A 12,579-nucleotide genomic window follows, 5' to 3' on the forward strand; every position below is an offset into this window, starting at 1 on the left:
GTTGTCATGTCATTTTTGTGTTACATACATAGCATTTGACGAGATGATTAATATATACTCTACTCCTGTATATTTAGTTATTAAAACTCATTCACTTGCCAGCCCAATTAAAATGAATACACTTTTTGACTTCTATACCCATCAATTGTAATAAATGAGCTAATGAGTAAGAAAAGGTCACAAGTCAGTTGGAAGTTCTTTATTCTTTTCTCCAGACTTGTCCGGAGCAAGGCAAATGATGTGCAATAAAAATGAATTGAATGAGCCAAGCTTCAATCCACAGGCACTGTGCACAGAGCATGTGTTTGTAATGATGAACAAATATTAACTCCTGTTTTAAAATACGTTTCTGTGTGGCATTGGGAAACATCTGTTTGTGCAGACGCTTGGTATATATGAAATAAGTTATTAATTTTCTTTCACTCCTTGCATTTGCTCCTCTGATGCAGAGGGCTCAGTAACTTTAATGTAATTGTCTTTGATGTTCATCGATGGGGAGCCTTTGTTTGTTAGCTCCTGCGTATGCTCGACACCACTTGTCGTCATAGTAATGGGGTAGTTGGAGGACTTTTCTTCGGACACAACATCAGGCAGAGTACCTCTGTCATTGGTCATGTCCCACACCGGGATCGAAGGCTGAGGTAGACTGGCAATGAGTTCCTGAACACACAATGATAAAACGAAGAAAACACTTGACCGTTTCAGGTTGATCTTCAAATGAATACAAAATTGTTGAATGTACCTGCTGTTTCTCCACATCTTTATTTCTCACAGCGCTAAGCAGCTTCTTTGTGAAGCTTGCAAGGTCCAAGTATTTTTGTTTTTGGTTCTCTAGCTCATTCTCTAAGAACTGCACTTCCTCATGCTGAAAACGTTTCAAACAAAGCAAACTCATTTCACTTGAAGTTATGTCAATAAGCAGCACAAGAATTATCTTCAGAGTCATTTTCTTTGGCTTGAATGACGAGACGCATTAATGTGTGTGGCCTCACCTTGAATTCAAGTAGGCTTTGCATCTGCTCGAGATCTAAGGGCACTATTTCACCCTCGTCATAATCTTCCTCATCCCCATCAATGACTTCAACTTTCTGTTACCAAAAAAAAAAATCTTAGTCCTGTCTTCAACACATTGTGCTACTATGCACTATCAGCAATATTTCTTGAAAAATACATGCATCTTTAATTTTAGCATAAGTGAATAATAATGACAGTATATGAGTGATCATCGCCAACAACAAAAATACTAGACAGCAAAAATACTAGACAAGAACAAACGTTAAAGGAGTAACGCACAAAAAAGATGAGTATAATAAATCAACAACAACAAAAAATACTTCTACATAAAAACGCTTTGCGTTACATAAATTATAATAAACACATGAACAAAATTGTTGGTACCACTCTGTTGTTAAAAGAAAAAAAACAGTGTCACAGAAAGAACTTGAGAAAGGTAAGAATAAATAAAGACAGCTATGATGCTAATTCAAGGACACACCCAGGTTGAGTGTGTCCTTGTACGGTCAAATTATTGGTAGTTTCAATCTTTTCTTGGAGCACCATCATTTTTGTCTTGGCCTGTTTCACCAGTTTTTTAAAATGATTTTGTTTAATCACAATTCAAAAGCAATATCTGATTTTCAACAATTTTTTTAATTTATTGTTACTTTTGCCAGATTTAAGTTATTTCCGTGACCAGTGTGCTTTTCTTTCATTAACCAACTATTTTGCTCATATCTATTGACTAACAAATAGGCCTCATCATTTCTAAAATCTGGTTGGTTTAAAAGACCAACATATCGTGCCTTAACATGTGCCTTGGTAAGATGAATCAGAATATGGATATTCAAAAATGAAAATATTGGTGTAACTCAATGTCTTCATCATGCTTACAAAAGCTGGTCAATTTAGAAAAAAAATTTGACTCACTGAGCATATCAAAGCTAGAACCTGTGATCACTACAGTGTGCATCAAGGGTGTAAATGTAGCAAGATTGAATGATAGAAGAAGACATATTTAAGTACCACATTATTAGCCAGAGGTGCAGCACCAGTTCCATTTGTTCCATTTTCATCTCTCTGGTATGAGTCAATGGCGCTATCTGGAGACGAGAGCTCTACATTAACACAGACTTCCACAGTTCAACGAGAGGTAAACGATGACGTGAGTGTTGCATCAGAGGCCCCACCTTCAGAGAGGCAGAGAGATACCCCATCATTCAAGTCATCTCCGAGTTCGGGGGTTCTGAGACGATCTTCTTCAGGGCTAAATGCCAGCGGAGAGTCACCTCTGGGGGAGCTTGTGTTTGTGAATACAGCAGGGCCACCTTTAGGTGGAGGTATTTCAATTCCCATGAGACGGTACTTCCTTCGTCTGTTGCTTATCCATGTCTACCAACCAGGGACAAAATAAAGACACAGTGATGTGTGAACAGGATGTGCACAAAAAGGTTAAAAGAAGGTCAATTTTCAATCAGCTAAAAGGACAGCACACATTTAATTTAACATTTCTCGTTTCTCTTAAAATGTCAAATGTATATATTGTGTTATGTATTCCACCAACCCATGTTATTGCAATTTCAAAATACTGCACACTTAAAGTCCACATCTGACAAGGTTGAACACCTTTGTCCTGTAGGTGGCGTTCAAGTCCATTATTCTTCAGGATCACATTAGGCTCAAGTAGTAACAGTCTCAAATACAAGTCATGCTTTCAGACTTTCCCAGTGTGATCAGATTTTGGACTGATACTGTCGATACATTGATTGGATATCCAGACACGAACCAAACTAGGATGCTTTTTTGGTCAAGCTTTGGACATACAGTACTGTGCAACAAATATTGAGTGTGGAACTTGAAATCAGTAACCTAAACCTGCCCACTCAATGAAAGACTTAGTCTCCTCAACAGATTATGCATGAAACTATTGTGCAGTTTTTCAAAATATATCCTCAATTGTCCTTTAAAGCACAATAATGTTAGAAATTCCTACCTTCGAAATGAATTCATCACCAAGAAAAAAAACAAAACACCGGACATTTCGCTTTAACCAGCTGAGTTTTTACCTTCACTATTTCAGTATCCACATTGAGTTGGTTTGCTGCAGCAGTTATCTTTTCTCTGCATACCGAGCCCAGGCTGGTCATGCCCCTGTCCCAGTAGCGTTTCAATTGAATGATGTCTCCGTCACTGAATTGGGTGCGATCCTGCAACTGAACACACAATATGCACAAAGATGTTTTTTAGAACTCGAAGAGCCCAGAAGATGTTAATACAGCATGGGAAATCTATACCATCTTTTTTTTTTTTAAATAAAAAATGCAAGCAAACCTTGCTAGATGATTTTTTTGCGCCGATTTGTACTGATTCTGCCCTAATTATTTCTCTAGGTCATCAGATTTGAATAATATTATAATATTTATTGTATATTTATGAATTGAGAGTTAGGTTAAGACACTGGTGGAATTAGTTTCTGAAACACCATAGATATAAATTACAAAGCCTGGTAAAGTCTGTTTTGCACATTTTTAGGCCAAACTGAAAAAAAAGAAAACATAAAAAACAAATTAAAAAAAATGTAAAAACATTTTTTAAATTAGCGTCAAAATATGTTTAGGGACACACAAAGTCGTCTCTGATTAAAATTTGTTTTCCATTGCAAAAACACACCTCAAAATGTTTTTGACACATCCCTGTGCAAAAAGTGTGCTTACCGTTAACAAGTATTACCAAGAAGCATTACTGAATAGTTGTTCATTCACTTGTTCCTTGATCACAATAGGAAGGAAATGTCCCTTTATGGTACATTTTAATATACAGTATGTTCAACAGTCTTTCTTCCACATACACACACATCACCAGCAAAAAAAAATAAATAAATAAATCTGCCTTTACAAAATAAAATTGCTCCGTTTGCTTGACATCGACAGTTACATGGAGAACGTGGTAGGACTGCTTACCGATAGATCCTCCAACTATGCACTTTGTCCCTCAGATCAAAATAATACTAATAGCCCAGTACAATTAAGTACAGTTCACTGCAACCACAACACATTTTTCAATATCTCTCCGACAGTGACAATTAAACTTGAGCATTGTTTTAGTAAAGGAACATGTTATAAAACGGCACTTACATTACTCTAATTCCACAAATAGGCCAGTTGTTACTCAAAAATAAACCCAGATCGAGTAGCATAAAACAACCCTAATCATGTTATATGATCCATGGCCACTGTTGGAGGAACTATGGTATGTGTGCAGGTATACCTAATTAAGTGTATGCACTGGATTTGGTACAATGGAACTCACCGTTCTTTTTCTGGAATTGCTGATAATCCAAGTGGCAGCATTGACTGAAGTCTGTAAACAAAGAAAAACCCAGTCAGATTTTCAATTCACTCAGCTGGATGATGTCATAGAACCTTTCCGACCTGTGAGCTGTCATCCCCAGAATGTGAGGTTTGTGTGGAGGAGTAGCAGCCCTGATGAGTTGAGTTGCTATTAAGCAGCAGATTTGGGGAGTGGTCGGCGGTCAGTGAGTGGCTCCCTTTTTCCAAACACAATGTCTGCTCCTGATGGATGTTATTCTGAGCAGCCATATTTGCCAGTTCTTCTTCCCTTTGCCACTCATCTTCTTCATCTGCGGTTTCCATGGCAATGGAGAAGTTATGACTGGTATCCAAAGTGCGTGAAACTGGCCTTTGTGTCTCCTGGGCTTTCAAAGTACAAGCTAGTCCAGACTTATTTCTGTTGCCCTCAGCTCTTTCCGCTAAGGTAAAAACCTGCTGGATGCAGGGCGTCTGCTCTGAGGTAGGACTCGAGTTTTGGAGTGGGAGGGACAGACGGGTCTTCTGTGGAGCAGGGGATGGTGGCTGCGGATTGGTCTCTGATCTGGGATGAAGCTGAGCCTGGGACTGAGGGCAAGAGGACCACGTCTGAGTCTGTGCAGTACCAAATGGTCGAGTCCAGCTGGGGGATACGCCCCCTACCCCTGCAGTCAATCTTACATCCCTGAGAGACAAATTGGTTTTCATGTCCCTTTCAGCAGTGTAGACCAGAGATGCAGAGGCAGACGTGAGGGAAGGCAAATTCTGAGAGAGTGACACAAGCTTGGAGTGAAGAGACGAGGAGCTACAGTTAGTTCTGCTCTGCACAGCCTTGCTAATTAAGGAGCAGGGAGGGAGTGCTGAGAGCTCAGATTCAGACTGTAAGGGGGCTGAGGGTTTTGGCCGGAGGAGAGTGTTGGAGTTATGGGAGTAGATACTGGTGCGTATGACGTCATTATTATTATTGTTGTTGTTGCCACTGGTGAGAGCAGAGGGAGAAGAAGCAGAGGAAGATGAAGTAGGGAGAAGGTGCGCACGATTTTGGATATTCCGTACGGCAGCCAGTTCAGCTGGGAGCAATGCTGCTGCAGACAGTCCATGATTGGAGAGAGCTCCTTGAGCGAGTGTGTGATTGGACAACAGTCCCCCAGCAAGTCCATGACTAGGTAAGGGATGAGACAAGCCTCCATTCTGGTCTCCCTTCGAGGCAAGTTTCCGCCTTTTGTTACCGACCCATGTCTATAGGGAGGAGAAGTACAATTCAAATCAATAATACTAAATCGAGAACATTGCGCAGACTAACTGAATTCAAGGCACTAGAAGAAAACTAGCTACCATTTCATTATCCTTACCCGGACAACGCTGAAATCTAGTTTTGCCTCCTGAGCACATTGCAATATTAGCTGGAAGCAAGCCTTGCTCTGATTGGTCATCCCATTATCATAGTAACGCTCCAGGATCATCTGCTGTTCCGCTGTGAATACTGACCGCAGGTTCATCTAGGAAGCGATCAGATTCAGTGACGTCACAAAGAAACAGAATCAGTGATGTGACAAAGAAACTATCGGTTGTTAAACTAATCTCTTTCGCTGTTTTGTGTACTTCATTACTTTTGTAGCCAACAGGCCACGTTTATGGCTGCCACAGAGTTTGCTCATTAGATAGGTATGTGTTATTATCAATATTCCGTTATCCCAGATAGTTGATAAAGTGAGATAACAGGAGCATACATAACAGCAGCCCAAAACCACGGTAGCCTAATGAAATGCTAATTTAACTATTTAAGCATATAGGTATTCGTATATTTAGCATGAAAGCAGTAACTATTTTCTTAAAAGCATTGGTATACTCACAGTCTGGAGGCCACGCCTCTGTGGCCATGAATCCATGCTGCTACTGGAGGAGAATGGAGCTGCCATGCCAATCACACAAAACACCCATGACTTTATGTTGTCACCATCTCACTTCTCCACATCATGTCTCAGTGGACCTCACCCACTGTTTGACAAGGTAACCAAAGCAGAGAAGGTAATATTTAGTTGAAAAGCAAAATATTGACCACCACCGCAAAATAAATAAATACATAAAAAGTAAGATCCATCTGCTACTCCATATGGAGCAAAATCAAACTGTTGTCTCCAGGCGATCATGATGCGCGCCGTGAAAAGGGCAACGGCAACATTGTATCACTCAGCAAACAAGTTACGACATTACAACAAAAAGTAGAGACCAACTTAGTAAAGCCATCTCAGGAGGTTGAAAACCAACACACGCAAAAATCACATGGATTGTTGTACGACCAATAAGCATGCAGCGGCTTTATTTTGGCAGGCTCACTGCGCATGGCCACAATGCTCGTCGGTAACCGAAACAGCGATCATTAGCAACGCTGCTTGCACGGGGATTGAGAAATAAACCTCCCACTCAGGAAGCGTGTACTGTACCTCCACAGTTTGCCACGGGCATGCACACAGAAAACAATCTGGGTAAGGGGCACATCGACACACTAGCTGTGAACGTGGATTGCAGGCCCGAGCGGCCATGTCTGCACCAGCAGACGCGAGCTAGCATTAGCAAAGCTTTCCTAAAAGGACAGCTGGAGCTCAACTTTTCCTTTCAACCCGAGATCACCCGAGCCCTGCCGCTGTCATTTCGCTGATAATGGCTTCGAGCGAATAGCAACAAAACCTGGCGGGAAATAACTGAAGCGATAAGTGAAATGACGTCCATACTTGCTTTGTCCAATTCAGACGAAGCTTCTAAATTCAAGCAGATTTCTTTCCCATAGCCCCCGTTGCTAGACAATGAAATCACACCGTCCGATCATCAATTCTAATCATGATTGTGACGTGTGGACGGACGGGCACCAATAGGAGCGCGAGATCATCGTTGTAACATCCGGAGAGGGCTGAAAACTGAGCAGCCTGGACCCGCCCCTCGTTGACTTTGTAGAGAAAGCCTTGGAAGGAGAACGAGCAGGGAACAACAAAGGCGCTTTTGTTTCGTTTCCATATAAACTGTCAATATAAACGTATTTTTTAAGACGGCAAAGGTTGGTTTGGTGCAGGCTGAAATTAATGCATTACTTGTTAGTTTGTTGTTTAGTCTCAGGTATTTGGTCATGCATTTTTTTTTCATGAACTTTAAAAAAACAAAGCAAATTTACACACACACACGTGACCCAGTTAGTTTCATGAAACCACTTTTTTTCGTGTTTTGTGGGTGGTGGTACATGGAAGATTTTTTTTTAAATTTCCCAGTAATTGCTCTTGTAATTTTATTTGATTTAAATATTTAAATCATTTGGAGAATTTTGAATTCAGAATTTAAAACATTTTCATGATATCTTCGGGTTTGGTAGTTGTTAGTTAGCATGTCACTACTCATTTAACAGTTCATTTTCAAACTAGAATAATGATGTATTTGTTATAGTAATTTGTTTGGAATAGGTTTAGTCCAAATTCGCATTGATGTGTTTTTTTATGGTTACATTTATGGTTTTTTTAGAAAGCATGTCTTTCAAAAGTCTTTTAATCAAGCATCATCTAAACTCCTGATGTTTAACACACGTCCAATTTGTATTTTTTTCTCTTCTTTTTTTTAATGGCACATATGTATTTAAATTCCTTAGAAATTATATCCCTTAATGTTAGAGACATCTGTAACAACACAAAAAAAGTTATTTTCATGTTTTTTAGGCAAAAAATGCTGCCTTTTTTTCTTTTTTCTTTTTTTTTTTTACAAGAGACTCATTCAAGTGTAAATGATGTGAAATTTTGGAAAGTACAGTGGGGTGATCAGTGTTATTTTTGTCATGCTTCACAGCAATCAGCAGGGGTAGCTGTTCTACTTAAGAAATTCAAAGCTAATATTTTTTAGACTTTTTTTAAATGATGACAGGTGGATAATCTTAGTTTTCAAGTTAGATAACACCTTATTTATGTTTTTTAATTTGTAAAGTCACAACAATAATCAAGCCAAAGCCATGAACAGAGAGAAATGTGAAAAAAATCCAAACACTCAAAGTAAAATACAAAGAGGCACAATTGACTGGGGGGAGGGAGGTAGATTTTAATGATGCTTCTGATGACCTTATAGATCAAATACTAATAATAACATACCAATACCAAATATTTAAACGTGGTGCTTTTATTAGGAAATAACTATCAGTCATAGATGGAATCCTTCAACTTAAAAAAACAGGTTAGCCCGTGATTGGTCATTACCTGAGCCTGGTGTTGTCATTTTCAGAACCAGAAGTGACAAAAAGACCCACGAGGAGAAGCGGTACAGATGATGGATGGATACTCCATCCATCATCTGTACCACTTCTCCTCACTAGGGTCGCGGGGGTGCTGGAGCCCATCCCAGTTATCTTCAGGCAGTAGGCGGGGGACACCCTGAATTGGTTGCCAGCCAGTCGCAGGACACACAGAGACAAACAACCATCTGCGCTCACACTCATACCTAGGGGCAATTTAGAGTGTTCATTTGACCTGACATGCATGTTTTTGGAATGTGGGAGGAAACCGGAGTACCCGGAGGAAACCCACGCAAGCACGGGTAGAATATGCAAACTCCATACAGGAAGGCCGGAGCCGGGATCGAACCCACGACCGATGCTGTCTCTCACTGTGAGGCCATATCGTGTTAACCAGTTGGGCCACCGTGCCGCCTCTATCATCATCATCATCATTATTATTATTATTATCATTATTATTATTATTATTATTATTATTATTATTATTATTATTATTATTATAAATACCCAGATTCTCTTAAATGGTTTGTCCGGCGGGAGGGCCCAAGCATATTGAAGGAGTTCCGAATTCATTTTTGAGGTGGCTGAGCTGAGTGATATTGGGAGTGACTCGATGCTGCAGAGCGTAAGTGAAACTAAGCACAGTTAAAGTTGAACTTTTCAAACTTTTGAATGTTTATTTGGAATTCAATTGTAAATATTTTATCTTTGTTTTGGTTTGCTTTATTTATTGTTATTTTGTCACTACAAGCATCACTGTAAATATCTTTTTCACCTGTGGGGCAATTTTGATGTGATTAAGAACCACTCTACTTTTTTTTCAACTGCGCCAACATTTTCATCAACGAATCTGTGACTCTCACCAAGATATGCAAATACAATACGCTCTGCCAGGCTTTTTGTAAGGTTAAGTGTTCCTAGGTTGTTATAGGTTACAATTTAATTCAAAAGCATTTGTGTTGGGAAGGTGTTAGAGCTAATTTGTTTCAGAGCTATCTGTAAACACCACCAGGGGTTACGCCAACTCCACTCATCCAAAAATGACGAGTCAAGTGCAGCCATAGTAAGCTGGAAATGTTGTGCTCTGAATTTTTAAAAGACTGTCCATCTATCCATTTTCTGCACTGCATTTCCTCACTAGGGTCATGAGTGCGAATGGTGAATTTTTTTTCAAAGTCAAACTTTTCTGACCGCGGTTATCGTTAAGTGCGCTGTTCGACATTGATGCTCCTGAAGCGACCCTGGCTAAAATCAAATACCGCTCCGCGATGCAGAACTTTCATATAGAACACCTGCAGGGTGTTCATCCAAAATTGACACCCACTCAAAACGCGACACTGACAAATTCATGAATTGGCTTTGCGGTCAGCAGTGGCCGACGCAAATGTACTCGACTGCATGAGCGGCAACAGGCATCAGCGGCATAGACCTGCTTGCCAGGACACTAAAAAGCTAATTTTGTTGTGCTAACGTCGTCTGTTTTAGCAGCCAAAAGCTAATTGCTGCCTCGAGCAATGCTGTTAATTTTAACACCACCATAGCACCAACTGTTTCTTGTCGTGGGAGGCTGTAAACATCCATGCTTGGCTGCCGGCTGCCTCCTGACACTTAACAAAATTTTAATGTAGCTTGATGATCAAAATACCCCCAGTCGGAGTTCGTGTGCGCATTCTTGTCCACTTCGGCCTATAAGTGGAGAACGGATCATGCAGCACAGTGTTTTTGATTTTGTGGAAGTGTTCATATCAGCTCACGTTCAATGTCAATAAATCAAAAATATTGCGCAGATCACTTTTATACTTTCACAGGTTGACGTGGACTAGAGTAGTCATGTGCATTTGCTTTTTGATGGCGATCGGTTGCCGTTTCAGACAACTGACAAAGCAAGAAATATTGCAATGCTTGCCTCCCTGCTGTGATGCAGACAGCTGAGACGGAAAAGTTAACAAGCTGAGCTCCAAAAGGGGGCACCCCAATTTGTGGAAAATCTCATAACAAAAAAGCCCTAAAATCACGACGGAGTCTTTTAGGTGGGTGAATCTTAGTAGTGATGTCATTTTATATGCATGCCTATTATATAAGTGTCAATGATCGGCCGCCTCAATTGTTCCTTTAAATTTGATCCCCCTGGAAAACACAATTGCCCTGTTCCTTGAGCATCTTCCTTTTATATATAATGTTCTATTACAGAAATTCACAATGGTCATTAAAAACAATTTCATAGCAAAACTTTGTTGGTATAACAAATACAAATGTGCATAGCTTTCCACCCATTTCAATGGAATCAGTCGCTTATAATACATGTTAAATTGTAGAGAATGATGCGCTGAAAACCTCATTGACGAATATCATCACGCTTATACCAAACCTCGTTTAAATGGCTGCAAATAAAAAACACAAAAGCTTGTATTCTTCATGTCTTTAAATGTAAATGAACATTGTAACTTCGCACCAGGGAATGCAGATTTTTTCAGGGGAAAGTACTTTGGCACAAGACCCGCAAAACCCTCTGGTCAAGGAGGAGGCCGATGATACCGGTGAGGGTAATGAAACTGGCAATGATCCACAAGGCCTTAATAGCTTGGTGGGATATTTTCGCCCCTGATCTTAACACTGTGTGTAGTATCATAACGCACAATGTTTTGTTTACATTTTATTTTTTTTATGTTTACATTTGAAATGTTTTCATATTCATTATTACTGAGGGGTCATTGATTTAGATTGTTGTACTGTTGAATAAAATGTTAAAATTTCCCTAGTGCCCCTAAAACTCCCACCCCCAAACAACCTCCTGCACTTATCATCTTGTTGCCCCTTAACTGCACATCTCTCCATGGAATGGATAGGCTACATGCATGCATGCATGGATAGCTTCTATGTTAGTATAATTAATTTGTATTTTGATTGTCTGCTTTGACTGCCTTTGTAAGTTAATTATTGCTACTTCATGTTATACTCTATGTAGAGCGCCTTGTTTCAGTTGCAGCTGTTGTAAAATGTGCTATACAAAGTTGTTGTTGCCATTGACGGATATAGAAGCCAAAAAGTACATTCATTCGACCTGGGATGACAGTGAATGAGTTAATATATTATGATTACACTGTCTTTGTCATTTTCTTCATGGAGATGCGATTTCAAGAATGAGTTACTAAAAGATATGGAGCATTTCACTCTAAAAAAGGATTGGTGAGATTAACCAAAAAAATGGTTAAAATTGACCAATCTAGTTGGTAGTTATGTGTCCGACTGATCTTTTGGTTAAAACAACCAATTGAGAATAGATAGCGTTTTTAACCAATGTTTATTGGTTGTAGGTTCCAACCAATACACGTCAGTCCTTTTGACCAAGATATTGGTTAATTTGTGCACAAGCAACCAATATAAATTGGTTGGACTGGAACCATCTATATTGGTTCATAATGACTATTTTAATTGGTTAAAATGGTACCATTATTGATTGGTACTGCAGGCTTGGAATTTAACACTGGTATCTGGAATAAAATAATGAGCAAGGTTAAAGCACCAATGCAGTTCAGTTTAATTTAAAAAACAATACACTATATATTACAATGCATACATAATACAATACATAACAGTATACAAAATATTTAGTAAATAGCATTTGGAACTGTTAATGCAGTGATAACAAAACACAAGTTACAATTGCCAGTCCTTCCCTATGGAATGAGCTTCCATTAAATGCTAGGTGAGCCCCCTCTCTGTCCACTTTTAAAACACATTTCAAGACAAATTTTTATTCTTTAGTTTTCGACTCGACATGAGACTGTCGTTGTTCTTCTGGTATCTATTGTATGTGTTTATATCTTTTAATTTGTGTGCTAATTTCCCACAAATTAATATTACACCACATCAAAAGCGCTTTTTTTTACAGCTCCAGCTGTTGAAAAATGCGCTATATAAATAAAGCTGTATTGTATTTTGTTTTGATAATTAGTTCTTGAGTCCTTGGAGTTAAGACATCAGAGGGTATGGCAA

The 12,579-nt window shown here is 39.3% G+C and overlaps 1 protein-coding gene across 2 annotated transcripts; it reads right to left on the minus strand.

Annotated features, from left to right (window-relative positions):
• Window positions 1-184: 184 nt before the first annotated feature.
• hdx (highly divergent homeobox) lies at window positions 185-7,237 on the minus strand. Of its 2 annotated transcripts, none has more exons than XM_088295131.1 (11): window positions 7,055-7,237; window positions 6,176-6,320; window positions 5,675-5,821; window positions 4,428-5,561; window positions 4,306-4,356; window positions 3,063-3,209; window positions 2,187-2,388; window positions 2,023-2,099; window positions 993-1,088; window positions 743-865; window positions 185-660 (listed from the first exon to the last, which is right to left on the minus strand). In XM_088295131.1, the coding sequence occupies exons 2-11, from the start codon at window positions 6,239-6,241 to the stop codon at window positions 409-411; spliced, it is 2,295 nt and encodes a 764-aa protein (XP_088151257.1). In that variant the 5' UTR covers window positions 6,242-6,320; window positions 7,055-7,237; the 3' UTR covers window positions 185-408. The 2 variants fall into 2 exon arrangements, with proteins under 2 accessions (XP_088151257.1, XP_088151258.1); XM_088295132.1 differs by lacking the exon at window positions 7,055-7,237 and adding an exon at window positions 6,767-6,994.
• Between the last annotated feature and the right edge of the window lie 5,342 nt (window positions 7,238-12,579).

The sequence above is a fragment of the Idiotropiscis lumnitzeri genome, chromosome 4 (genome assembly GCF_059441095.1).
Source record: "Idiotropiscis lumnitzeri isolate Australia: NSW breed Sydney's pygmy pipehorse chromosome 4, RoL_Ilum_1.0, whole genome shotgun sequence".
NCBI classification, from domain to species: domain Eukaryota; kingdom Metazoa; phylum Chordata; class Actinopteri; order Syngnathiformes; family Syngnathidae; genus Idiotropiscis; species Idiotropiscis lumnitzeri.